Source organism: Trichoderma camerunense (genome assembly GCF_050948025.1).
Source record: "Trichoderma camerunense strain CBS 138272 chromosome Unknown V8C40scaffold_8, whole genome shotgun sequence".
Taxonomy (NCBI): domain Eukaryota; kingdom Fungi; phylum Ascomycota; class Sordariomycetes; order Hypocreales; family Hypocreaceae; genus Trichoderma; species Trichoderma camerunense.
The window spans coordinates 122,310-145,360 of record NW_028145362.1 but is presented as its reverse complement, the minus strand read 5'-3'; the positions used below and the strand labels follow the sequence as shown (position 1 = coordinate 145,360).

General features: G+C 51.3%; 6 protein-coding genes across 6 annotated transcripts; 4 read left to right on the top strand and 2 right to left on the bottom strand.

Moving 5' to 3' along the window:
• Nucleotides 1–2,306: 2,306 nt before the first annotated feature.
• V8C40DRAFT_243572 (glycosyl hydrolase family 76-domain-containing protein) lies at nt 2,307–5,430 on the top strand. Its single transcript, XM_083215474.1, has 5 exons — nt 2,307–2,831; nt 2,894–2,998; nt 3,070–3,422; nt 3,497–4,953; nt 5,011–5,430. The coding sequence occupies exons 1-4, from the start codon at nt 2,741–2,743 to the stop codon at nt 4,691–4,693; spliced, it is 1,746 nt and encodes a 581-aa protein (XP_083073462.1). The 5' UTR covers nt 2,307–2,740; the 3' UTR covers nt 4,694–4,953; nt 5,011–5,430.
• Nucleotides 5,431–5,688: 258 nt separating this feature from the next.
• V8C40DRAFT_243569 (alkaline-phosphatase-like protein) lies at nt 5,689–8,486 on the top strand. Its single transcript, XM_083215473.1, has 2 exons — nt 5,689–7,603; nt 7,661–8,486. Exons 1-2 carry the CDS (start codon nt 5,755–5,757, stop codon nt 8,158–8,160), a joined length of 2,349 nt encoding a protein of 782 aa, XP_083073461.1. The 5' UTR covers nt 5,689–5,754; the 3' UTR covers nt 8,161–8,486.
• Nucleotides 8,487–8,805: 319 nt separating this feature from the next.
• Nucleotides 8,806–14,095, top strand: V8C40DRAFT_243568 (SNF2 family N-terminal domain-containing protein). The gene is made up of 6 exons (XM_083215472.1): nt 8,806–9,434; nt 9,509–9,577; nt 10,202–10,493; nt 10,583–11,558; nt 11,623–12,105; nt 12,200–14,095. Exons 1-6 carry the CDS (start codon nt 9,242–9,244, stop codon nt 13,709–13,711), a joined length of 3,525 nt encoding a protein of 1,174 aa, XP_083073460.1. The 5' UTR covers nt 8,806–9,241; the 3' UTR covers nt 13,712–14,095.
• Nucleotides 14,096–14,153: 58 nt separating this feature from the next.
• Nucleotides 14,154–16,688, bottom strand: V8C40DRAFT_210187 (subunit 17 of mediator complex-domain-containing protein). Its single transcript, XM_083212102.1, has 3 exons — nt 16,245–16,688; nt 15,782–16,167; nt 14,154–15,715 (listed from the first exon to the last, which is right to left on the bottom strand). The coding sequence occupies exons 1-3, from the start codon at nt 16,520–16,522 to the stop codon at nt 14,493–14,495; spliced, it is 1,887 nt and encodes a 628-aa protein (XP_083073459.1). The 5' UTR covers nt 16,523–16,688; the 3' UTR covers nt 14,154–14,492.
• A 370-nt stretch (nt 16,689–17,058) lies between these two features.
• Nucleotides 17,059–20,675, top strand: V8C40DRAFT_243563 (phosphofructokinase-domain-containing protein). The gene is made up of 3 exons (XM_083215471.1): nt 17,059–18,590; nt 18,682–19,152; nt 19,267–20,675. The coding sequence occupies exons 1-3, from the start codon at nt 17,727–17,729 to the stop codon at nt 20,446–20,448; spliced, it is 2,517 nt and encodes an 838-aa protein (XP_083073458.1). The 5' UTR covers nt 17,059–17,726; the 3' UTR covers nt 20,449–20,675.
• A 139-nt stretch (nt 20,676–20,814) lies between these two features.
• Nucleotides 20,815–21,060, bottom strand: V8C40DRAFT_243560 (uncharacterized protein; the record flags this gene model as incomplete). Its single annotated transcript, XM_083215470.1, has 1 exon — nt 20,815–21,060. A coding segment is annotated over one exon (246 nt), but the record flags the coding sequence as incomplete, so codon positions are not given.
• Nucleotides 21,061–23,051: the final 1,991 nt, after the last annotated feature.

The following is a 23,051-nucleotide window of genomic DNA, read 5'->3' as shown; positions in this document are numbered from 1 at the left end:
GGTGATGCTGAGCCAAGAGTTGACGATGGGAGTCAGAAGAAGAAAAGGGTTTCTGCAGCACGTTGAAGAGCTTGGGCCGTCTAGAGGATGAGCTGCAGATGCTGTCGATTGCAGCGGTAGTTACTACGAAGCCGAGCCCGCAGGACATGTGCACAGACCGTGACACAGTTGGCTCGGAGCCGAACAACACCACCACTGTCGCAGGCTGGTTTCATCGCAAGTAAACGAAAGCGCGAGTTGATGCATTCCTGTTAGAGAGAGCGCGGCTAGTCTGGAAATCTCCCCTTTACGCCATATCCCATTGTGCGTCTAAATAAAGCAGCAGTGAAAAGCCATCCAAAGTATTGAGCAGAATAGCGGTAGTATTTGGTCCTTGTGCGGAGTCAATGGCGGACGGCGGGCCGGGTTCAGCGACGCAAACAGCTACGGCCGTACCCAATCCGGACAGTGTAGTCCAAACTCTATACAGTGTTTTTCGAAGCCACTTCCACCTAATGTACAGTACCTACTAAGGTACCTGTATATCAGGTACGAGAGACTGTGCATCAGCTTATCAGAGAGCGAGCCAACATACAGGTAGCGAAATTCGTTGCTTAAGTGCGGATATCTTTCAGTGTCGGTTAAAGGCCGCTTGAACTCGAGGCTCTACAGGGTACCTGAGGGGCAGACTCGTAAGCGCTCGCAGCTAAACTTTGAAGGTTTTTGGTGGACTCCTCCAAATGCTTGAATCGTGACTAAAGGCACTGTATTTATAGGCATAAATACCTTAGATACCCACAGGGCTGGAGTCAACTCCATGGCCCCCCTTGTTGCCTCCCGTTTATACTCGTACTCTGTGCTCCCGTCGTGTAGTATATAAAAACGGTGAGTGACGACGACAAAGACAAATAAACCTCAAATCCTGGGTCGTACAATAGGTTGAATGTACGAAGTAGCATTGCTTTTGACCCCATAACGACATCGTATTCCAGTAGCCTCCACCTCCTCCCTGGTCCAGCTACAGCTTTTTGCGTGCCAAGAAAGAAGACGGCTGCTGACCTGTGTAGTTGGGAAAAGGCCCGACGCCAACGTGACCGCTGAAAGGAGGGGGATTCACGGCTACAGCATCCGTATGGACAATACACTTCATTTTCAGTTCGTTTCGTAGAGTACACTTTATCTATCTCGAGATAGTGGTTTGGAGTTCTAGTACTGTACTCGGCTGCTTATCCGTGCAGATCATGCACATGTCGAGCCCAGACACGCCACGACGCTGGGTCGCCCTATCGAAAATCGATGGTGGTACCGATAAGCGATCGCCCGCTGCCCATCTCATGTATGACGGCCGCGACAAAAAGAGAGACATGAAGAAACAAAACACGGGCGATGCTTGTGCTCCGTCTATTAATCCCCAGTCCCCCGCTCCCTTTTCTTTTTCCCTTTTTTTCGGGTCCATCGATTACTAGGCTGCATTGGATTGGTGCTCTTTTTTGGCCCTTTTTTCCCTCCCACCAACAAGCAGCTTACGAGTGCGTGCTAATTGGTGTGGTTGCCCATGCTTGGCTGAAGTGAATCACCACAACGGCCCAACCACCGCGCCCAGGGACCAGCCACGATTATACGAGCGCTGTAACGGGACGTTGGCTTATAATCGTCAGGTAGGTAATAATCCTTCTATTCTTCTAGTAGGGCCGTCAGCACCTACACAAGCGACGAACCTTCCAGCGGCCCTTGGCGATGCTTCCCGTTCGGGCCACTTCCGCATCGAGCCAACCTCTAAGCAGCGTCTCTCTACTGCCACCAGAACAAGAACAGCGATACATATTAGTAGTGGCCTCGTCGACTCCCCGCTCTACTGCTCCTCTTCCCCAGCACTCGTCGCTGGATTCGAGTACGAGTAAGGTAGATACATACAAAAGCTCCGGATCTCAGCGGGGCCCCGATGTCATTGCTCAGGCGCTGGCCCGCTTGCAGCTCTCGTATTTGGGACCCTGGCCACCATGCCAGGTTCCCGTTCTGGCTCAGCACCGAGCTAGGGCCATTCGCTTTGTGATAGTTCGATGCAGCAAGGTGGTGCAACCAAGGTTTTCCGTGGCGCTCTCCAGCTCCAGCTCGACAGACTCAATCGTTCGCTCCATGGCCATCCCTCAAGGTAGCTCCCAGGTACCTGCTCATAGAATCTGCCGCGGGCGTGTACCCCCGGAATACTGCTCGCTGTTCGCTTGTATGTACAACATGTTGTTTGCCCCAAACCTCGTACAGCCCAAGTACGTCAGGCAAGCGTCAATTGCGCTGCTCGAGCGATGCAAGCGCTTCCGGAGCCGAATGTCAGTTCCCCAGCCAGATCGCTTCTGGAGTTGAGAACAAAGAGTACATGCAGTAGCTCGTAGCTCGTATATCCACCGCTCTCACCTCGTCTTTCCCTTCTCCACAGCTGTGCCGCCTGTCTCTTCCAGTCTTCCTTTTTTTTCTTCTTCCCTTTATATCCCCATCCCATCCCTTGTCTCTCGCTCAAGTTCGCTCGCTTGCCGTGTTCGTGTGTTGTGTTGTGCCGTCGCCAATCTCTGTTCGCTACGTTGGTGCCCAAGCTCTTGAGGCGACGTCTAGATGGATCTGGAGCTATAGCGGGCTGCATTCCACCTGGGCCACGATACAGCCTCGATCGACGGACCTCTTGCTCGCCATCACCGACCCATGGGATCGTCTTTCGGTATCAGATTTTGAGCTATTCTCGCTGGAATATCCTTCGCCGTCATAAATCATGTCATCGCTGCTTGGTCGTTTGGCCGTCGGGCTGTTGCTCGCGGCCGGCCAGCTCACCACAGCCTATGACTTAGACCCAGACTCGCCCGGTATGAGAATGCTGATCCTACCAGTTGTGGAATTGATGCAGCCACTAACTCGGGACTTGTAGATTCTGTCAAGTCGGTATCAAAGGACATGGCCGCGGATTTGGTGTCATTCTACAACGGCAATCAGCCAGGCAATACCCCTGGCCTTCTTCCCGATCCATACTATTGTATGTATCTTATCTTTTTGCGCTGTGTTGTAAGCACATTATCTCGGTTCATCACTGATGCGTGCTCTCAGGGTGGGAGGCTGGTGCCATGATGGGAACGCTTATCGACTACTGGTATTATACCGGCGACGATACGTACAACGACCTAACCTCACAAGCGCTCCTCTTTCAAGTCGGCGAGACCAACGACTATATGCCGAGAAATCAAACTCGAACCGAGGGAAACGATGACCAAGGCTTTTGGGGCCTCTCCGTCATGTCTGCTGCCGAATACAAGTTTCCGGATCCGCCCGCTGATCAGCCACAATGGCTGGCACTGGCTCAAGCTGTCTTCAACACACAAGCCGCTCGATGGGACACAGAGCACTGTAATGGTGGCCTGCGCTGGCAAATCTTTACGTGGAACAATGGCTATGACTATAAGGTAGGTTGAGATTGAGATTGCTCTCTGTGGGGATATGTGCCAATCAGATCATACCTGAGACTAACGGTGTATAGAACTCAATTTCACAAGCATGCTTCTTCGCTCTCGGTGCGAGGTTGGCTCTGTATACTGGCAACCAGAGCTACGCTGACTGGGCTGACAAGACGTGGGATTGGATGATTGCCACAAAGCTCATCAACACCAAGAACTGGGCCGTCTATGACGGCGCCGGCATTGAAACCAACTGCACAAAACTTACCATTTATCAATTCTCTTACAATGTCGGAGGCATGATTCTCGGTGCCGCCGCCATGTACAACATGACGGAGTCGCAGACGTGGAAGACCCGCTTGGACAATCTCCTGGAGGGCAGCAAGGTGTTCTTCACAGGGCCCAACAACAACATCATGTCCGAGGTCGCTTGTGAATCGGTCAATACTTGCAACGTTGATGAGCATTCGTTCAAGGCTTACTTGACGCGCTGGCTAACAATGATGATTAAATGGGCGCCTCATACGTACGATGTCATCCATCCATACCTACGGGCATCTTCAGTCGCCGCAGCGAAGCAATGCCAGGGCGGCGCGAACAAGCGGATGTGTGGCCTCATCTGGTACGATGGCAAATACGACAATACGACTGGAGTCGGACAGCAGATGGCAGCCCTCGAGATCACCATGTCCAATTTGATTCTGAATAGCAGTTCTCCGGTGACTGCAGACACTGGAGGCACCAGTGTAGGAGATCCCGGTGGCGGCGGTGATGACATTGGTCGAAACCAGCCAAAGGGGCCAGACTATAAACCCATCACTGGCGCCGATAAGTTTGGTGCCGCTGTCCTAACACTGCTAGCTATTGCTACCGTGGTTGTGGCCATGGGTTTCATTTTCCTCGATGAGACATCGCCTCAAGGCCCTGTGGCTCAATTCAAAGGATTCTGGTCTTCTGCCTCTGCAGCCATTACCACTCTTGCTGCGGGTGGAGGATTTGCTGCAGCCGCAGCCGCCGGTAGAAGGAGAAGCAACAAGGAAAAGGGAATTAGGATCAATGAAAAGTCAATCCTCAACAACGGCGAATCAGAGAGCAGCTCAAAGAATCCGTTCAGTGAACCGGTAATGGTGACCCCCGACTCGGTCCGGCACAGTGTAGTAAGCCAACGACGGCTATCAAACATGCCCATAGGTTGGCCACATAATCCGTCCGTCAGGAATAGCGTTGTTGTGGCCGAGTCGTCTGCGGCGGCATCTTCTGAAGACCAGCGGCAGCGATAGGTGACTACAAGAGTGAGCTGCTGCCAGTTTGGGCTGCCGATGATCTTCAAACCGGGCGCAGCAGGACGGCGTTTTCTTCTTCTTTCTGGGCTACATACATCTTGGCCCGGGAACTCACTCTCTCTCTTTAATCTTTTCAGCGGTGAATTTCGGTGTTTAAAGGGATATTATCTGGGAACAATGGCGAAACTGGTTTGGTTTTTGGTTAACATGTCGGATGAATATATTATGAACCCGTGTTCAATGACATACACTACAAGGTATTTGAACTCGACGATGTGATGTACATATAGGAGGAAGGGCTGAGAAGGGTTTAGAGTACACGAACAGTTTCACAGGAGTCTTGTGAGAAATTAGTGTTAATGGCGAGACAATGCTGGCTGGTATCAAAATCTCATCAGCTTATAAGGTGACGTATGTAAACGACTGGACTTGCGTATTATTGAGCATCCTCGAGTTTACCAAGCGGGTGGAAGAGACGGGGGAACAAGGCAAACGACTGGGTCACAAATCCGAATGACACATACAGAAGGGCGGTGATGAAGCTACTTTATGATGCCATTCATGATTCTTCGCCGTACCGTTTCCATCCCTAATTCATTGTGCGGCCCCTGTTTTTTGACTCTTACTTGGGTGTGAATTGCCGTGACGGATTATGAGTGGCGTCAATGCCAAAGGTAAATTTCCCCGCGCGCGACCTCAGACATTACGAGTACTTACGAACTACTATGGAGGGGTCTGTAGTTTTTAGAGAAGCTTTCAAATTAGATTATGTCAAGTTAAAAAAAGATTCAAACAAGTCCTCAAAGTTGATGCTCTACAGGGCAAATCACAGTACGTGTAACCAGTAATAGGGTAAGAGTCAAACGGCTGCGGAAATAGCATGTGGGAGTACCAGGGAGCAGTACCCTGCAGACTGTTCCTAATCTGGCTTGACACCTGAGTGGGCCGGTGGATATTTCGGCCGATCTGGGAACCTCGTGTCTCTTTAATATCTTGAATTGCGTTTCTTCAAAGTGCATTTCCGCCACCCTCAGGGGCTTCTCTGAGGCCGCAACAACATGTCGGTCAATCTCCTCGACACGAGCACGGCAAAGGGGGATCGCGACAACTCGTCGCTGCTGTCCCCGATCGCATACGACGATGACGCGTCATCCATCAACAGCCGAGACCAAGACACGGACAGCGAGGACGATGCGCTGCAGCAGCGCGCCAGGAACAGCCGCGAGCTGCTGGCCCATGACCGCATCGTCTTGATGGAGGAGGAGGAGCTAGACCAGCTGGTGACGGACTCGAGGCGCAAGCAGGAGCTGGTGCGTCGCGGATCGGCTCTGGCGCTGCCGTTGCCGAATCCCTTTAGGAGTCTGGGGCGAAAGTCGAGTCTGGGGAGCATGTCGACTGCGGGCAGCTCGAACGAGAATATTGTGTCTGAAAAGAGGTTGGCGCAGAATCAGAAGCAGAAGAGGCGGGAAAGGAGGGAGACGAAGAGGAAGAGGATCATGGAGGAGGCTCAGCATGGCGAAGATGGCGAACTTATGTACGAGATGGAGGAGGGCGGCATGAAGGAAGGCAGCTCCACCGGCGACAGCAGCGAGAGCGACGAGTACGTCCGCCGCAACCTTAATGCATTTGCTCAAGCAAAGTCACAGCGTGGGCGGAGCTGGCGCCGCTGGCTGTTTATACACTCGCTGATCGCCATTGGATTCGCAATCCTGGTTCTGGCCGCCTGGAAGCTGTCAAAGGGTCGCAGGTCCAATTTCAAGATGCACCTCACCAGCAACGGTACCGCCTTGTTTGCGCCGACCACAATCATCATCAGCCTCGACGGCTTCCGCGCCGACTTCTTGCAGCGGGGACTGACACCACGGCTGAACGCCTTTGTGAAGGAGGGCGTCTCCCCCAAGTGGATGCATCCATCGTTCCCCTCCGTCACCTTTCCCAACCATTATACGCTCGCCACCGGTCTATACCCCGAGGCCCATGGTATCGTGGGCAACACATTTTGGGACCCCGAGTTGAAGGCCGAGTTCCATTACACCGATCCTGCTCGGAGCTTGGACCCCAAGTGGTGGGGTGGCGAGCCGTTTTGGGTGACGGCTGAGAAGCAGGGCATTCGCAGTGCGATTCACATGTGGCCAGGCAGCGAAGCACACGTTCTGCACCTGGAGCCTACCTTTGTCGACAAGTACAATGGCAAGGAGAGTCTAGACAAGAAGGTTTCGCGGATTCTGGGTTGGCTGGACCTGCCAGGAAGAGAGAGCGGACCTGTCGAGACTCAAGGCTTGCGACCACAGCTGATTGCTGCGTATGTCCCCAACGTGGATAGCGATGGCCACAAGTACGGACCAAATAGCACGGAGATTCGGTCTACCATCGAAAGGGTGGATACCATGATGGACCAGCTCTTCAAGGGGCTCGACGCACGAAACTTGACAAAAATCGTCAATGTCATTGTTGTGTCTGATCATGGTATGGCCACGACAGATACAACTCGACTGCTGCAGCTGGAGGATCTCGTCGACACTTCCAAGATTGAGCACATTGACGGCTGGCCTCTATATGGGCTTCGACCCAAGAACCTCGATGACCTGCAGGGTCTGTACGACGGTCTAGCAGAAAAGGCCAAGTCAAACCCCAACTTTGAAGTCTTCCTCCGTGATGTGAACATGCCGGAGCGTTATCACTTTTCTCAAAACGACCGTATTGCTCCGCTCTGGATTGTCCCCAAGACAGGCTGGGCCATTGTCACCAAGGAGGAATTCGACGTCGAGAAGGCGAAGAAGGAGAAGCTCGTGTATCATCCTCGCGGGTTGCACGGATATGATCACGAGCACCCTCTCATGAGAGCCATTTTCATCGCTAGAGGTCCTGCGTTTCCTCATCCAGCAAACAGCCAAGTTGATGTATTCCGTAAGTGATGCGTATCCTTGAGTGATCATCTAACACCTACTAATACTTTATTGTCAGAAAATATTGAGGTGTATAACTTGTTGTGCGACTCGTTGGGGCTGAAGCCTAAGCCTAATAATGGAACTTTGCGGCTGCCCCTGAAGCCAATTGGTACTCACAAGGCTGAAGATGAGCCTGAAGTACCCGTTGACCCCGTTACGTCGTATTCTGTTGTTTCGATCTCGACCTCGACTTCAACGACTTCCTTGCAGGCTGTAAAGACTCAGGATATTCAACGTCCTTCAGTGCCCCCTGAGCCAACCTCTTCTTCTTCTTCTGCCCTCTCATCATCGTCCGCTGCGTCTCTGCCGTCGACTACCTCGATATCTGTAAAGCCTAGCACTACTACAAGTGAGGCAGTAGCCACTCCGACGGAGAATCCCAAAGACGACGACAAGGGAGATGAAGACGACAATGATGACGAGGGCTCTGGTGGGCTAAAGGGTATCTGGGACTGGTTGTCGAATGAAATAGACAAAGTCTGGCACAAGATTACTGACGGATCCGGGTCGAGCTGATTTTTATCCATTTTATTCTACCACGGCATTCTACTACGGTTCAGCGTTTGAGTTATTGGAAGAAGCATATTGTTGATAGAGGCGTTTTGGGTTGATCTACGGATATACTTGGACCACATGGTTTCTCTTTTTCTTTATTTTTCTTTAGGAGAGTCATCGTGATTAAATTTCTTTCCCCTCGCGTTATTTTTTGAGTTTCTTGCGATCTGGTATTGCTTGAGATGAATTGGTGGCTGAGATATATGAGCCTTATTTAATATACTCTGCCTAATGGCGGCTAGAGAGTAATGCACTCCATCGAGTTCGATAGGAATCTTCTCCATATTTAATGAGATATTTTTTGTGTATATTTGCTCATTTCAAAGATTAAAAATGAAACTTTGAGGCTGGCGTTTATCCTCACCTCGTAACACCGAAATATTGAAGTTGCGTGTACTCAACCCCTCAATATGGGAGACGTCGCTCTTGAGATGCTGTACTAAATACATGTTAATAACTGACTCGAGCAAACAAAAAGATGTCACTCCAAGTGGCGGTTAACCCCACATTTCCGTTTGTGGAAACGTCCAACTGTACTTGCCGCCTATAGAAATTTTAAGCCAGCGAGGCAAGACCGTTAATAATTCAACGGCTTTTGATAGAGTCGTAATACGCGACGCGACTTCTGTAATCTAATCTGTACTTTCACATTTCATCAACTTACTTTACACCAAACTTACCAGCAAATCAACGCATTTTCTCTATACTTGACTCTTTGTTCTTTTCTTATTTATATATAATTCTATGCTCCTGACTCTCCGGCTTGGTCTTCTCCTCCCATCCCTTCTAAGCCGGAATTCGACTGACTGTCTCTACCGAGTAATAATTGGTGTAACATCGTCCGTGTGAGGCGGGCATACAACCATTGGCCGGATACAGTCGAGAACCATCTCTGCCTAAATCTGCCCGGTTACCTGAGAGGAGGCAGCAGAGACAAGCTTGGCTCTTTGCACAGCCCGGTGCCTGTAAAGTGTTCGGTGTCGTCCTCTGCCAATAAAACAAGGACAGCGCATAGAAGAGGCCACCCCCCCTCTAAATCCAAATGAATCGCCAGGCACTCGAGGAGGAGCTGACGGTTCAGGAGGTGATTCTCGACTCGCTGCAGGACGAGGCCGGGGAGGATGCGGAGGTGCAGCGGGACGAGGCGAGGAGGGAGATTGTGAGGCTCAAGCGGATGCTGAGGACGCTGTCCATGACCAAGACTGCTGCCGGTGGTGAAGCCGGCCAAGATACGAGTACGAGAGCCTGTCATGATGCCGTGAGCCGTTTGTGCAAATGCTGATTCGGTGCAATTTTTTTTTTCTTATAGTAATAGGTGGTCCTAGAGCCGCACATGCCCAAAGCCAGACCTCACATGCTCCAGCGTCGTCACCACAAAGTGAGTACGTGCGCTTTTTCACCATTGAATTGGATGGGCGAAGTTTTTGGTTATCCTTATCTGCTGCTCGGTGCCTCTGCTTGGTTTGGGGTTTTTGGGCTCCTTCTTCCTCACTTTACACTTTCATCCCAACTTCATCATCACTTTCTCCTTGCATCATTCGGGCAAGGCATGCGGCACTAAAGAAAAAGCCTGAAGAAAAGAGCATCGAATTCACGGTGCCAACGCCTCCCTTTTCACTTTTTGCCAGGCGCTTGTGCACACACTCTCTTTCTCTTCTCTCTCCCTTGCATCACTTCAGTTTAATTTTTCACTTTTCGCCTCCCACTGCATTCACGCCACTTCACTAGCTCGATTCTATCGACAAGTGAAATCTCCCCCCTTAATCCCACGGTCTCCGTTATTCTGTACCGGCAAGGTCTCAGTCACTCGGGAGTTGCCCGTTTCATCAGACCCTCCTTGGCTCCTGTTGCCAGCTCTCTGTGTGACGTATAAGGTGCCCGCTTGTGCGCTTCTCCTTGGATGCCTTGGGCGCTTCTCGAGGCGTTATTTCCCCTTCGGGCTCACTATTATCCTCCGTCTGGGAGTCATTAAACTATTTAATACTGACTTCTTTCTCGTCAGGAAATTCAGATCACAGTCGAACAGTGACGCCGGCCCCTGTTGGAGCCTCAAGATCGCATCGTTCCTCAGCCGTCATGGATACCCCGAGACACGCTGTGCCGGTTGCCGAGAATGGAGAGAGCCCCTCGCTGGTAATGCTGAATCGAAAGCGGAATTATGATGCGGCTCATCTGAGTGTTGGACGTGAGTCGAGTAAGTCTCGTCGGACTACGCCATCGCCGTTTGGTGGCTTTTCAAGGGCATATGACCCTCCTTCATCAGACGGCGAAGTCGAGATTATCGATTTGACTGGGTATGTGCTATCTAACCTATATAGATGCATCTGCATTCGTACTTGACTGCTACTACCTCCCTGTAGCCTGGCACTGACATAAAAGGCAGGGCTGATGTCGATGCCGACTCGACGCGGATCGCAGAGCAGTATAGGCAAGCTGAGCGGCACCGGCAAGAAAAGGAAGACAGAGAGATGGCCTTGCGTCTCTCAAGTCAGGACTCGCAGTCTTCAGCCCGGAGTGCTTCTGGGCCTTCTGGACCTTCTCGAAGCTCGGGATCCCACCAGCCCTCCGCCTTTTCTAGACTTATGGCGACGCAACGCTCTAATGCCCCTGAAGCTCCTATAGAGATCGCTTCCGACGACGAACTTGAGGTCATCATCCCTGGTGGTGGGCCTCATGATGGAGCAGTAGCCTGGGGTTCGCTCTTGGCCGCACCTACGGCGAACCCATCTTTTGGGCATAACCAGTTCTCAGGTCTTTTAGAGCCGCAACAACTCCAGGGGCATAGCAACCCCCCTACTCCCGTTGGTAATGGCTTTGAACTTCCGTCTTTCAGAGCTGTGAGCCAGTCATTCCCAGGCACACCCTTTGCTGGAAACAATCAGATGCCGTTTGGACATATGCCGATGCCTGGAGCATATCCCGGACCTCCTCTGAGGCCTAACCTGCCTATGGGGCCGGTTCTTGCAAGCCAGAGTCGAACACCCTTGTCGGATATCATCAACAGAACTAGCATGTTTGACTATGCCAACGGTCTCGATAATAATGGCGACCCTCTTTCTGGACAGCTAATGGATTATCTCAACGACACATTCCATGATCCTAGAGTAACGGAACAGGAGTTGGATGATTTGTTGCAAAATATCCGTCCCGACATGGAGATTCCAGAGGGCAAGCGGGATGGAACCCCAGAAGGCCTTAAGCATGCTCTTTACCCTCATCAAACGCTGGCCCTGACATGGATGAAGAAAATGGAGACGGGGACTAACAAAGGTGGTATTCTGGCCGACGATATGGGTCTTGGAAAAACTATATCAACGCTGGCTCTCATGCTATCACGTCCAGCCCAATCTCGCCCCAAAGTGAGTCTCAACCAACGTAGCGTGTTCCCACCTTTTGCGTTACTTGAGCTGACCATTGCCTCAGACAAATTTAATCATTGGCCCACTGGCCTTGATTCGACAGTGGGAAGAGGAGATTTATAAGAAAACAAAACCCTCGCATCGATTGTCTGTGTTTGTATACCACAACAAAAAGGCAACGGCCGACGATTTACTCAAGTATGATGTCGTCCTGACTACTTATGGCACGATAGCCCAGGAGCTGAAGCGCCTTGATAAGTTTATGGAGGACAATGCAGGCCGCAACATTGACTTTACCGATAGAACCAACTCAGCAAAATTTCCGCTTCTGAACCCGAGGAAGTCCAAATTCCACCGGGTTATTCTTGATGAGGCACAGTGCATCAAAAACCACAATACCAAGACCGCCAAAGCCTGCCACAAGCTCAATGCCACCCATAGATGGTGCCTCACCGGAACTCCCATGATGAATGGCGTCCTTGAGCTTTATTCCTTGCTCTGTTTCCTTCGGATAAAGCCATATTGTATCTGGGAACAATTTCGCAGGGTAAGACAGCCCCAACTACCACCTCTTCATTCCTCAACCCCCTTGATCCTTTCTTGAAAATCTTGGCATTTAACTAAACTGAATCGTTTTGCAGAGTTTTGGTGTACTCTTTGGCCGAAATGGCGATCCGAAAAATGTTGCCATGAATAGACTCCGTGCTCTTCTTAAAGCAATCATGCTTCGTCGCAAGAAGGATTCCAAGCTAGATGGTAAGCCGATACTAAGGCTGCCTAAGAAGATGGAAGAAGTTGTGTATGCCGAGCTATCGGGAGATGAGCGCGACTTTTACAATCAACTGGAGAAGAAGTCCCAAGTGCAATTTAGCAAATATCTTCGCGAGGGTAGTGTGGGGAAAAACTACTCCAGCATTCTGGTTCTTCTGCTTCGACTACGTCAAGCATGCTGCCACCCTCACCTCAATCTGGATGTGGATGATGTTGCGCCAATCTCTAGTGAAGAGATGCTTGAATTGGTCAAGAAACTGGATGCGTCCATCGTGGCGAGGATAAGGGAGGCTGACGCCTTTGAGTGTCCTATCTGCTACGACGCCGTTCAGTCGCCAACATTTTACATCCCTTGCGGGCATGACAGTTGTAAACAGTGCCTTTCTCAGTTGGTGGATAGTGCAGCGACTATGAATCTTCAACAAGGAAATGATACCAATACGGTAACGGCTAAATGCCCTGTGTGCCGTGGCCGTTTCGATCCTAGGCAGTGCTTCACCTATGAAGCATTTCAGCAGGTGCATATGCCGGAATCTATCAAGCCATCTACCTCTGAAGGAGGAGAGAGCGATAGCTCTACCGAAGACGAAGACGACTTTGACGAAGATGAGACAGATGACGAAGTGGACCGCTATGGTGATTTGAAAGACTTTATCGTGCGAGACGAGATTGAGAGTGGTTCGGAGGCCGGAGAAAAAGACCAAATCAAAAAAGAAAAGAAGCAAAAGAAGAAGAAAAAGGACAAGAAGACCGAAATCAGGCCTTCTATGCTAAAGACTCTTCGAAAAGAAGCGTCCAAGAATAAAGCCGCCTTCAAAAAGTACATGAGTTACTTGCGGAAAACTTGGCTGCCTGCCGCCAAAGTGTCGGAGTGTATGAATCTACTAAAGGAAATTCATGCAACTGGCGAAAAGACGATTGTGTTTTCTCAGTGGACTCTCTTGCTGGATCTGCTGGAGGTGGCTGCGTGGCACGACGACTACCCGGGCAAGCTGAGAAGATACGACGGAAGCATGTCCGCCGAGCAGCGATTTGTCGCGGCAAGAGACTTTCGCGATAAGAGCGACGTCAAAGTCATGCTGGTGTCGCTGCGAGCGGGAAATGCTGGACTTAACCTCACTGCGGCGTCTCGCGTCGTCATTATGGATCCCTTTTGGAATCCGTATATTGAGATGCAAGCCGTTGATCGTGCGTACCGTATCGGTCAGATGAGAGAAGTCAAGGTGTATCGGATTCTGACCAAGGAAACCGTCGAGGACAGAATTGTCGAGCTTCAGGAGCGGAAGAAGGAAATGGTGGAGGCGGCGCTGGATGAAGCTGAGAGCTCAAAGATTGGACGGCTGGGCGTGAACGAACTCAAGTTCCTTTTCAGTGGCCGCTAGTGCATGGGCATATCGTATTGGCGTGGACAGGATTGACCTCCACTTCCATCTCTGTCCCCTTTCTTTGCTGGTTTGTGTTTACGAGGTTTCACGAAGTTTTACGTGGATCCACGAGAGATTGTTTTCGGAGGCGGATGCCGACTTGCTTTGTTTTTTTTCCCCCGAGAAATTGGGTTCGATGAGGAATGGTTAAATGGCTATTTGCTGCTGACAGCGAGATTGCGGGCAAGCAATCGAGGGCGGATTTTGTTATGAAAGCGAGACAAAACGGCTTTGTGCTGAGGGATGGCATAAGACGAAACAGCAGTTTGTGAAGTAATGAGATGAGAGGACACAATCATGTGTTTACTATAGACAAACTAAATCGAGCTTTTTTTTTGATCCTTCGAAGATCTTCTTGGACTCTTACGCGGTACATGCACAGTTACGAGTGATAGAAAGATCCTAACGAAGCATTATATTCTTGTAACTACCAAAGACTCCCAGTCCAATCATTAAACGAAACTCCGTGACCCCTATATATATTTTGCCGTATTGCCTGAAACAAAACAAGAATCAAGCCTCAATTGCTATTCACACATCAAAAACTGGAGGCAGGAGAGTTATTTTTCCAAGGTTCATCTTCTTCCACAGTCTCGTCATATTGTAGAGCCACCCCTATTTGAATCTCTTCTTCTTCTGTCTGTGACCATTCCGTCTCCGTATTCGTAAGCCAATCATCAACTTGGGCTGGAGCATTCAAATAGGTATAGGAATTATCCTCGGCGAGCTGCTCGTCCTTCTAAGCGAGTTCTTGCTCCTTGGCGAGCTCCTTGACGATATCCTTTGCCGAGCGCGGTTCGCTAGGTCCGCCAACGGACCATTTCCATGTGTTGGAGGTTCCGTTTGGCGAGGTGCTGCTGAGGGATAGGGCTAATTCGTCGTTGTCTTCGTGTTCCATGGCGAAGTGGATGTCGATGTTATTCTTGTCGGCGGCGGCCTCATTAGATGCGTTTTCTGCAGCAGCGGCGGTTGTTTCGTCATTTAATATTGCTCCGGAAGCAAGCAGGGTGACGAAGTGGTTGGTGAGGACGCGGACGATGACGGTGCGGAGGTAATCGCCTAGCGTTCGGACGCTGGGATAACCTTCTGCCCATGGGGGACACATGGTTGGAAGTGGCGACGAGGGCGGGAGGAGAATGTAGTAGTACGTCGCCGTGACGGGGAAGCTAAACGCACGAGCGCGAATGATGAACGATATTTCGGGCAAGATGGTGAGTTCGAGGGTAAAGTCTTGTGTCTGCAAAAGATTGCGGACCAAAGTCTGTGATGCGGAGAGCTGGTTCGGCCCACGGGAATTGGGGTCGGAGGCGCTGGCTTGAGTTGTGCGTAGGATGACTGAAGAGGGGAGGCCGGCCTTTTGAAGAGTCTTGACCAGAGAGCCGACGTACTGCATCGATTCCTCAATGTTCTTTAGGTACATTGTGCGAGCGAGAACGGGGCGAAGGAGGGCGTAGGATTGCTGGCGAGAGGTGCGAGAGATGTGAGGAGGAACAGGCCGAATTCTCATGAGCTCATTGTACCGATGGGCGTAGCTCAGGAGAATATGCAGCGCCATGGACGTCTTTTCCGCCAGGCCATTCTCCGGAAGATTCTCGTCATGGGAAGGGCATGATTCCAAGGGTAGCAGCTCAAACGTGATTTTCGTTGCGTCGTCTGCCTGGCAGACCAATTTCTTCCCTTCAGGCCTCACATCGTAGGCGGCTAGTGACCGCGACTCTTTGGTCAGTTCGTGCCAAAGTTCTTGTGAGAAGATGGTGTTGCGTGCTTCTAGAACTCGTGATTCCAACGAGCCATCTTCTGAGGCTGATCGAGTGGTGGATCGCCCAAGCACCTTGCCATCTCTTTCGTACGTCACGACAAGAGCTTCTGATACGCCGCCTAATCGACCAAAATCAAGGTCTGTTGAACTATTGTCGCCGCGTCTCATAGGTGCTAAGCCGTTATTCTTGAATTCGGGAGCGGCTAGGAACGTGGGTTAGTTGCTGCACAGCGAAATATGTTTTGGGAATTGTGCAAGGCTTGACGTACCCTCTGAAAATCCAAACCTCACACCCAGAGTGTGCCTCTCCTGCGGAACCTTGCATACAGACCAACCAGCTTTCCTGACCGAAATGATGTCTTCCCAGTATTTGCTCTCTGCACTAATCTCCTTTTCCAAGAACGCAGCAGCCTCTTCGGCGGAATCCCTCGTCTTGTTGATTTCCATAATGGTCCAGCCCATCGCGACTGCTTCCTGATCCTTTGTCTTGGCTGGCGTGGAATTGGAGTCGTTAAGCCTGTCCGCGCCGAGAGTACCAATACCGACCATGTCGCGTAACTGCTGGGATAGCGTCAAGCCAGCTTGCGTCGGGTTCTGTTTGGAGAGGAGAAGGGACATGGAGTCGAGGGTCAATAGAGCAATATTACTGGCTATACTGCAGTTATAGGGTCAGCAACTTAATCTCGAGCCAGGTCAATGTGCCATCATCATCATTGTATAAGCCATTCTTACTCGATGTTCTTCAGGACCTCCATGCGTGCAACGTTGGGATCCTTCTCTGCGACGTCGTTCTCCGCCCCAGCCTCGGACATGTCCTCATCGTGATCGGCCGCTCCATCGGAATTCTCGCTGCTTTTCAGATCTTCGCGGAGCTTGTCTTCTGTTACGGAGCGGAAGCCGCCAGGCTGGGCGTTGACTCGAGCGATGAACTCGGCGAGATTCTTGGGCTTTTGGTCGGCAACGGGGAACGGCCGCAGTGACAGCGGCGGCGGGCCGTCGCCTGAAGACATGGCGGGCCTAATCGATAGTCAGAAGCTCTGTTGTGAATAGCTTCAGCCTCATTAGATGGGTTGCGACACAAATGGCGACCAGTCACGGCGTCTTGCGAAGGTCTGGAGCTGCAGCTTGACGAGGCTGAGAGCTACAGGTACGTGGTTGGAGGAAGAGTCGGCGTGGGGGGACAGCTAAAGGCCAGCGCTGATTTGCTACATGGCCTAGCGCTGGATGAGTTGCTGCGGAGCCAAAGCATGTACCTGCACTCAGCAAGTGGGTGCACGGTGACATGAGACGGCAGCCTTGTGGCTTTCAATGCCAGCGCTGTGTTTGAGTTAGCGCACTGATGAGCGCTACAAGTGGGCATTTGCTGGAGCTCTACCTGTAGAAAAGCCCACATAGACTGCGATGCTACAAAAGTTATTGCGAACTCGAGCTACACTAGTGGCGACATCCAGCTGGAATCACGCCGTGCTGCTCGCAAAGCTCCGAAAGCTCCAGCCTGTGAATTCCTACATACAGGCTACAGGGGGCCCTAGCGCAGTAGCCGCCGACTGCCGGAGCTCCGTGCTGTGGGAAGCCTTGCGGTTGGTGCAGTGCAGCAGCAGCCCTGTCGCAGATTTGCGGCGTCTCTCGACTCTGTCCATGTCACCGACCGGCCGATTCCCAAATTCCCTCACTCTCATTGCCATTACGTGGTGCTTGTAGTCAATGCCCAATTGCATTGATCCTGCCAAGGGAATCATGCGATATGGCGCGGGATCAGGATCAGGATCTGGGCGGCGCTGAATTACGAGCTCCCAATTACAGTTTCGGTAGCACAACGACCTAGTACATGTAATTACGTAGGAGGGGTCGGTCAGCTGTAATGACGAATGATGAATATCTTGTTGTCAGCGATAGCCCAGCAAGTTCAGCTTCAGATGCTCAGTGGCGCCCATCTTTATCCGTCCTAGAAAATTCTATACTTTCTTCTTCTTTATTCCTCAATATCTTCAAAAGTAAAAGTGCTGGGAGGAGAGGAAAAATCCCCAAAAGGAAAAAAAAAAAAAGAACTGCCCCGCCAGCTGATAACATCCATTTTAAGGGCCGATAAGAGCTTCTTGTCTACCAATTCCCCTCATGCCACTTTGAACTACACCAACATTCCATACCGTATCATTTGCTCGCCATCTCCTAATTTTGCTCATCCCTGAGCTCACGGGCGGCAGGCCCTCTTAAATGCCTCTTCAGAGTTACCTAGAATTCTTTCCGGGGCCCATTGACATTCTCCTTACCTTCCGCCGCTTCTTTCGACGAATTTGGCGGGCTCTCTTTCGCGGACTTGGATACACCACCACATCAACCTTCGGCTCGAATCTACCGACCAAAATGGCGCTCAAGAAGAAGATTGCCGTCATGACCTCGGGAGGCGACTCCCCGGGCATGAACGCCGTTGTCCGCGCCGTTGTCCGCATGTCCATTCACATGGGCTGCGATGCGTTCTGCATCTACGAGGGGTACGAGGGTCTGGTGCAGGGCGGCGACTTCATCCGGCAGATGGGATGGGACGACGTCAGAAGCTTTCTGTCCGAAGGTGGAACACTCATCGGAACAGCTCGATGCATGGCCTTTTACGAACGACCGGGCCGGCTGACAGCCGCCAAGAACATGGTGCTCAATGGCATTGACGCCCTCATTATCTGCGGAGGTGACGGCTCTCTGACCGGTGCTGACAAGTTCCGGGCAGAATGGCCTTCATTGCTTGAGGAACTTGTTGACAACAAGGAGCTGACTCCGGAGCAAGTTGCGCCGTACAAGCATCTGAACATTGTCGGCCTGGTCGGATCCATTGACAATGACTTGTCCGGTACGGATGCCACCATCGGCTGCTACTCGGCCCTCTCGCGTATCTGCGAAATGGTTGACTACATTGAAGCGACGGCTTCCTCACATTCTCGTGCTTTTGTTATTGAAGTCATGGGACGACACTGCGGCTGGCTAGCGCTTCTAGCTGGAGTTGCGACGGGAGCTGACTTTGTCTTCATTCCCGAGCGGCCAAGAGACCAGGATTGGCGAGAGGACATGAAGATTGTAGTTCAGCGAGTAAGTCATGATGCGCAATTACATTTACCTTTCCTTTAGATATGGGAATTATGGAGCTAACCCTTGTTGTCTTTTTTCTTCCTTGCGACAGCACCGTAACATGGGAAAGCGAAAGACCATCGTCATTGTCGCAGAGGGCGCCCGTGATAAAGACGGCACCAAGATCACCCCCGACGAAATCAAAGACCTCCTGGCCGACAAGAGCGAAGGTGGCCTCTGCCTCGACACCCGAATCACCACTCTGGGTCACGTTCAGCGAGGAGGCACAGCAGTAGCCTACGACCGCATGCTGGCTACACTACAAGGTGTTGAAGCCGTCAAGGCTGTGCTGGAAGCCACTCCCGAGACCGAAACTTGCTTCATTGCCATCAACGAGAACAAGATTGTGCGAAAGCCGCTTATGCAGGCTGTCAAGGAGACCAAGGAAGTGGCCGTCGCTGTCGATGCCAAAGATTTTGACAAGGCCATGAGCCTCCGAGATACTGAATTCTCGGACCAGTACAAGTCTTACCTAACGACAACCAATGTCATGGTGGATGATCACAAGTTGCCCGAGAAGAGCGTTAGTCTTACCATATTTTTGCGGCCCGCTATGATTCCCTTCATCTTATTTTCTTCCATTTTCCTTCCTTCTCTTTATTCATTCATTTAATCATGTTAGCTAATTCTTGCGTAGCGAATGAAAATTGGTTTCATCAACGTCGGCGCCCCTGCCGGTGGTATGAATGCCGCTGTGCGCGCGGCCGTTGCATACTGCCTCTCTCGTGGGCACGAGCCCCTTGCCATCCACAATGGCTTCGCCGGATTCGCTCGCCACCACGGCGACTCACCTCTCGGGGCCGTGCGGCCCTTTGACTGGCTCGAGGTGGACGGCTGGGCAAGCAAAGGCGGCTCCGAGATTGGCACCAACCGCGAGCTCCCTTCCGAATCCGGCATGGAACTGATTGCCAACCTCATTGAGCAGTACGAATTCGATGCTCTCTTCATTGTTGGTGGTTTTGAGGCGTTCCACGCTGTCTCTCAGCTGCGCAAGGCTAGAACCGAGTACCCATCATTGTGCATTCCCCTTTGTCTCTTGCCGGCCACGATTTCCAACAACGTTCCCGGCACCGAGTACTCCTTGGGCTCGGACACTTGTCTCAACGAGTTGGTCAACTACTGCGACAAGATTAAGCAGTCTGCTTCGGCCACTCGCCGCCGCGTCTTTGTTATCGAGACGCAGGGTGGACGCTCGGGCTATGTAGCGACGTTAGGTGGCCTCAGCGTGGGGGCCTCTGCCGTTTACATTCCCGAAGAGGGAATCAGCCTCGAGATGCTGAATGCGGACGTCAAGCACCTCAAGGAGGTTTTCCGCAAGGACAAGGGCCAGTCCCGCGCTGGTCGGCTGATTCTTGTCAACGAAAAGGCCAGCAAGGTGTACGACGCAAAGCTCATTGCCAGCATCATCCGCGAGGAGGCGCACGACCGATTTGAAAGCCGAGAGAGCATCCCCGGACACGTGCAGCAAGGAGGTGTCCCCTCGCCCATGGACCGCTGCCGTGCTGTTCGACTGGCCATTAAGTGTATGCAGCACCTGGAGGAATATGGCCGCAACGCGCACAACCGGGTGAAGAAGGATCCCAACAGCACAAGCGTCATTGGCATCCAAGGCTCCGAGGTCGTCTTTACGCCAATCGAGGAGCTGGAGGAGAAGCACACAGACTGGCCCAACAGAAGACCCAAGGTGGCGCACTGGCTGGACATGCGAGAGGTGGTTGATATCCTGGGCGGAAGACCAGACTATCCCAAGCCGGAAAAGAGCTTGACGGGACTGATTGCTAAGGATACGAAGCGCGGAATCTACTCGGGTGCGGACTAATCGAGATTATGATTACTTGTTGTTTCTTTTGGGATGGATGAGAGTGAGAGTATTGAGATTATATGGGGGCTTGTTGAAACTAAGAGTATCAAAATAACATGGGCTTGTTCAATAGTGTTGAAACAAGAACTGACTAAGAAAGAAAGAGAAAACATTATTATGAAAGAAGTATTATTTAAAAAAACATGATTATAAAAGAAAAGAAATACTAGCCAGTACTCCAGGTCTGTTATCCAACATCCCGTGTCTCCAATTTCAAGCCACATAAGAGGTGAGTGATGATGCCCGAAACTAGGGTAGGGGACATAGCCATAACAGCAGATATCAGAAAGATGTAGCAATAGTAGCAGACACTAAGACCAGACATTAAACATGGAAGACCAAAAAGGGGCAACATCGAAGAGGGCTGTGAAGATGAGATGCTTGCTTGCTGCTGACGGGGCCGAGAACTGGGCGATGTGGACTCCGGCAGTAGAGCCGCAACGGAGCTCTCTCTCTGACTAGGAGATATATGAGCAAATGGGATACGTGTACTCCGTACGGCACCGCGGCAAGCAAGTCAGGAGTAAAAAAAAAAAAAAAAAACGTTCCTTGCATCTCATGGAGCGGGATGCTAGCTAGCTGAGCAGAGCAAGCAAGCAAGCGGTTTGATGGCGGAGTTGCTGCATGTGGACCTGCGTTTGCTTGCACATAAGCTGCAGTTTTTAGTGTCGATTACTTCCAAGGTCTGTCTGTACGTTTCGTTCGGTCTGCAATAACAAGCGCTTATTACCTTGTGCAGTACATGGTCTAGTATATTATATTAAATGTTACTAAATCTACGATGTTGACTTCAATTATGGTTATTCTTAATTTATCTCGTCCGGCTCTTTTACTAGAGAAATCGTTTAAATCGAAGTCTCGAGACACACACACACACACACACACACACACACACACATGGCTTGACCAGACCACCATCACCATCCATCCCCTACTACTAGCCTGGGCTGGGGTCACGATGGCCAGGGCTTAGTGACGCATGTGACGGGGGTGGTCTGGTCTGTTCTAGTTTCCTAGCCGGGGACCAGGGACGAACTTGTGCCGTGACGCCATGTCTTGTCCTTTTTCTTTCTTCCCTTGTGCTTGTGCTTTGCAGGCTGGAGTGGATGGATGGATGGACGCCTTGTCAGGCTCTCAGGCCGGCCTTTTTTGGTTCGCGGCGCGCATGTCACCGGACGGGGTCACTGCGAACAGGCTTGTATACTAGGCCAAAGCATCCAATTCTCATGGAGTAATAGTAGTCCGTCTTGCCTTGCCATGGGTGTACGAGTACATAGTTTCTTCGAGAAGGTCGTGGAAAGAAAAAGAGGGCGAGAGCAACAAGCAAAAAGAGGATGGAGGGGGGGCCGAATTATGCCCAACCAGCCAGGGGGGGGGTCTGTTTCGGTTTAGATTTTTTGGTTCGTCTTGCATGAAAAAAAGCTATTCTATGCCATCATCATGCTGTGTCGCTCCTCTGCTAGTGAGGGGAGCGAAAGTACTCGTAGAAAAAAAACCCGCAAGAAATGGGATTAGTATCGAGGCATAGACCGTTTTAGCTCGCTGCACTATTGCGTCAGGAAGATGCTTGGATGCCAGGCGCTAGTAATGGGGGGAAGCTTGACTTGGTCTTGGTTGCTTGGTTTCTGGCAAATGGATCAGGTTGGGCTGGAATCGGAGTGGTTGGTTGGGGTCGCTTTTTCACAGCCCCTCCGGCGATGGGGACAGACGGAGCCGGGGGGATGCAAATGTTTTCTTTGAGAGGGAAGCAGAGAGAAGCATGAGAGGGGCAGAGTGTGAATGAAAAGAGTCAAAGAGAGGGAGCAAAAAAAAGAGGGACAGGGTCGTGGATTGCTGCGCCCTCTCAGGCGGGCAAGGTCGAGTGATTGGAGGTTGCTCGTATGTATTCGTATACTGCAAGTTACTGTTCCCATCTTTCTGCTACGTACTAGGGATGGCCCATGGACCGAGCCGCTGCTATGCTAAATGTGTGGCCGTGCTAACGAGAGTTTGGTGGGCTTGCGCTAACAAGATTCAAGGCTGGGATGGATGGAATTCCGTATGGATGGGATGGGATGGGATGGGATGGATGGATGGATGGATGGCCGGGCATCTCCTGATTGCTGTGGCTTTACAACAACAGCCTTGGATTCGGTATCCAGCACGCATAGAGTGTCTCACATCTAAGAGGCCCAAAGCGAGGGAACAGCGTCATCGTCGTTATCGCCAGTGTAGACACCACCACGACGGAAAGTCTGGACTCAGTATTGCATGTAAGATAGTTGGGCATGTATCCCATCACCACTGCTATACCGTCCATAGACTACTACTATACATTGTTGCTTTGTCGCAGTAGTAAGAGGTGCTCGCTTCTCACTTACAGCATGGATGTATCGACTCCATCCGCATGCATCGTGAGTGCATGTTTACCTACCTATCCTATCCTATCCTATCCTTTGTAGCAACCCGGTCAGTCAGTCATTTCCCATCAGCAACCCGAATGCAATCGAATCCAGGCCAGGCCCCCGCTTGGGCTCCAAGACAAGCGAGGATTCCCATGCAAGTCCAAGATAGAGTCACCG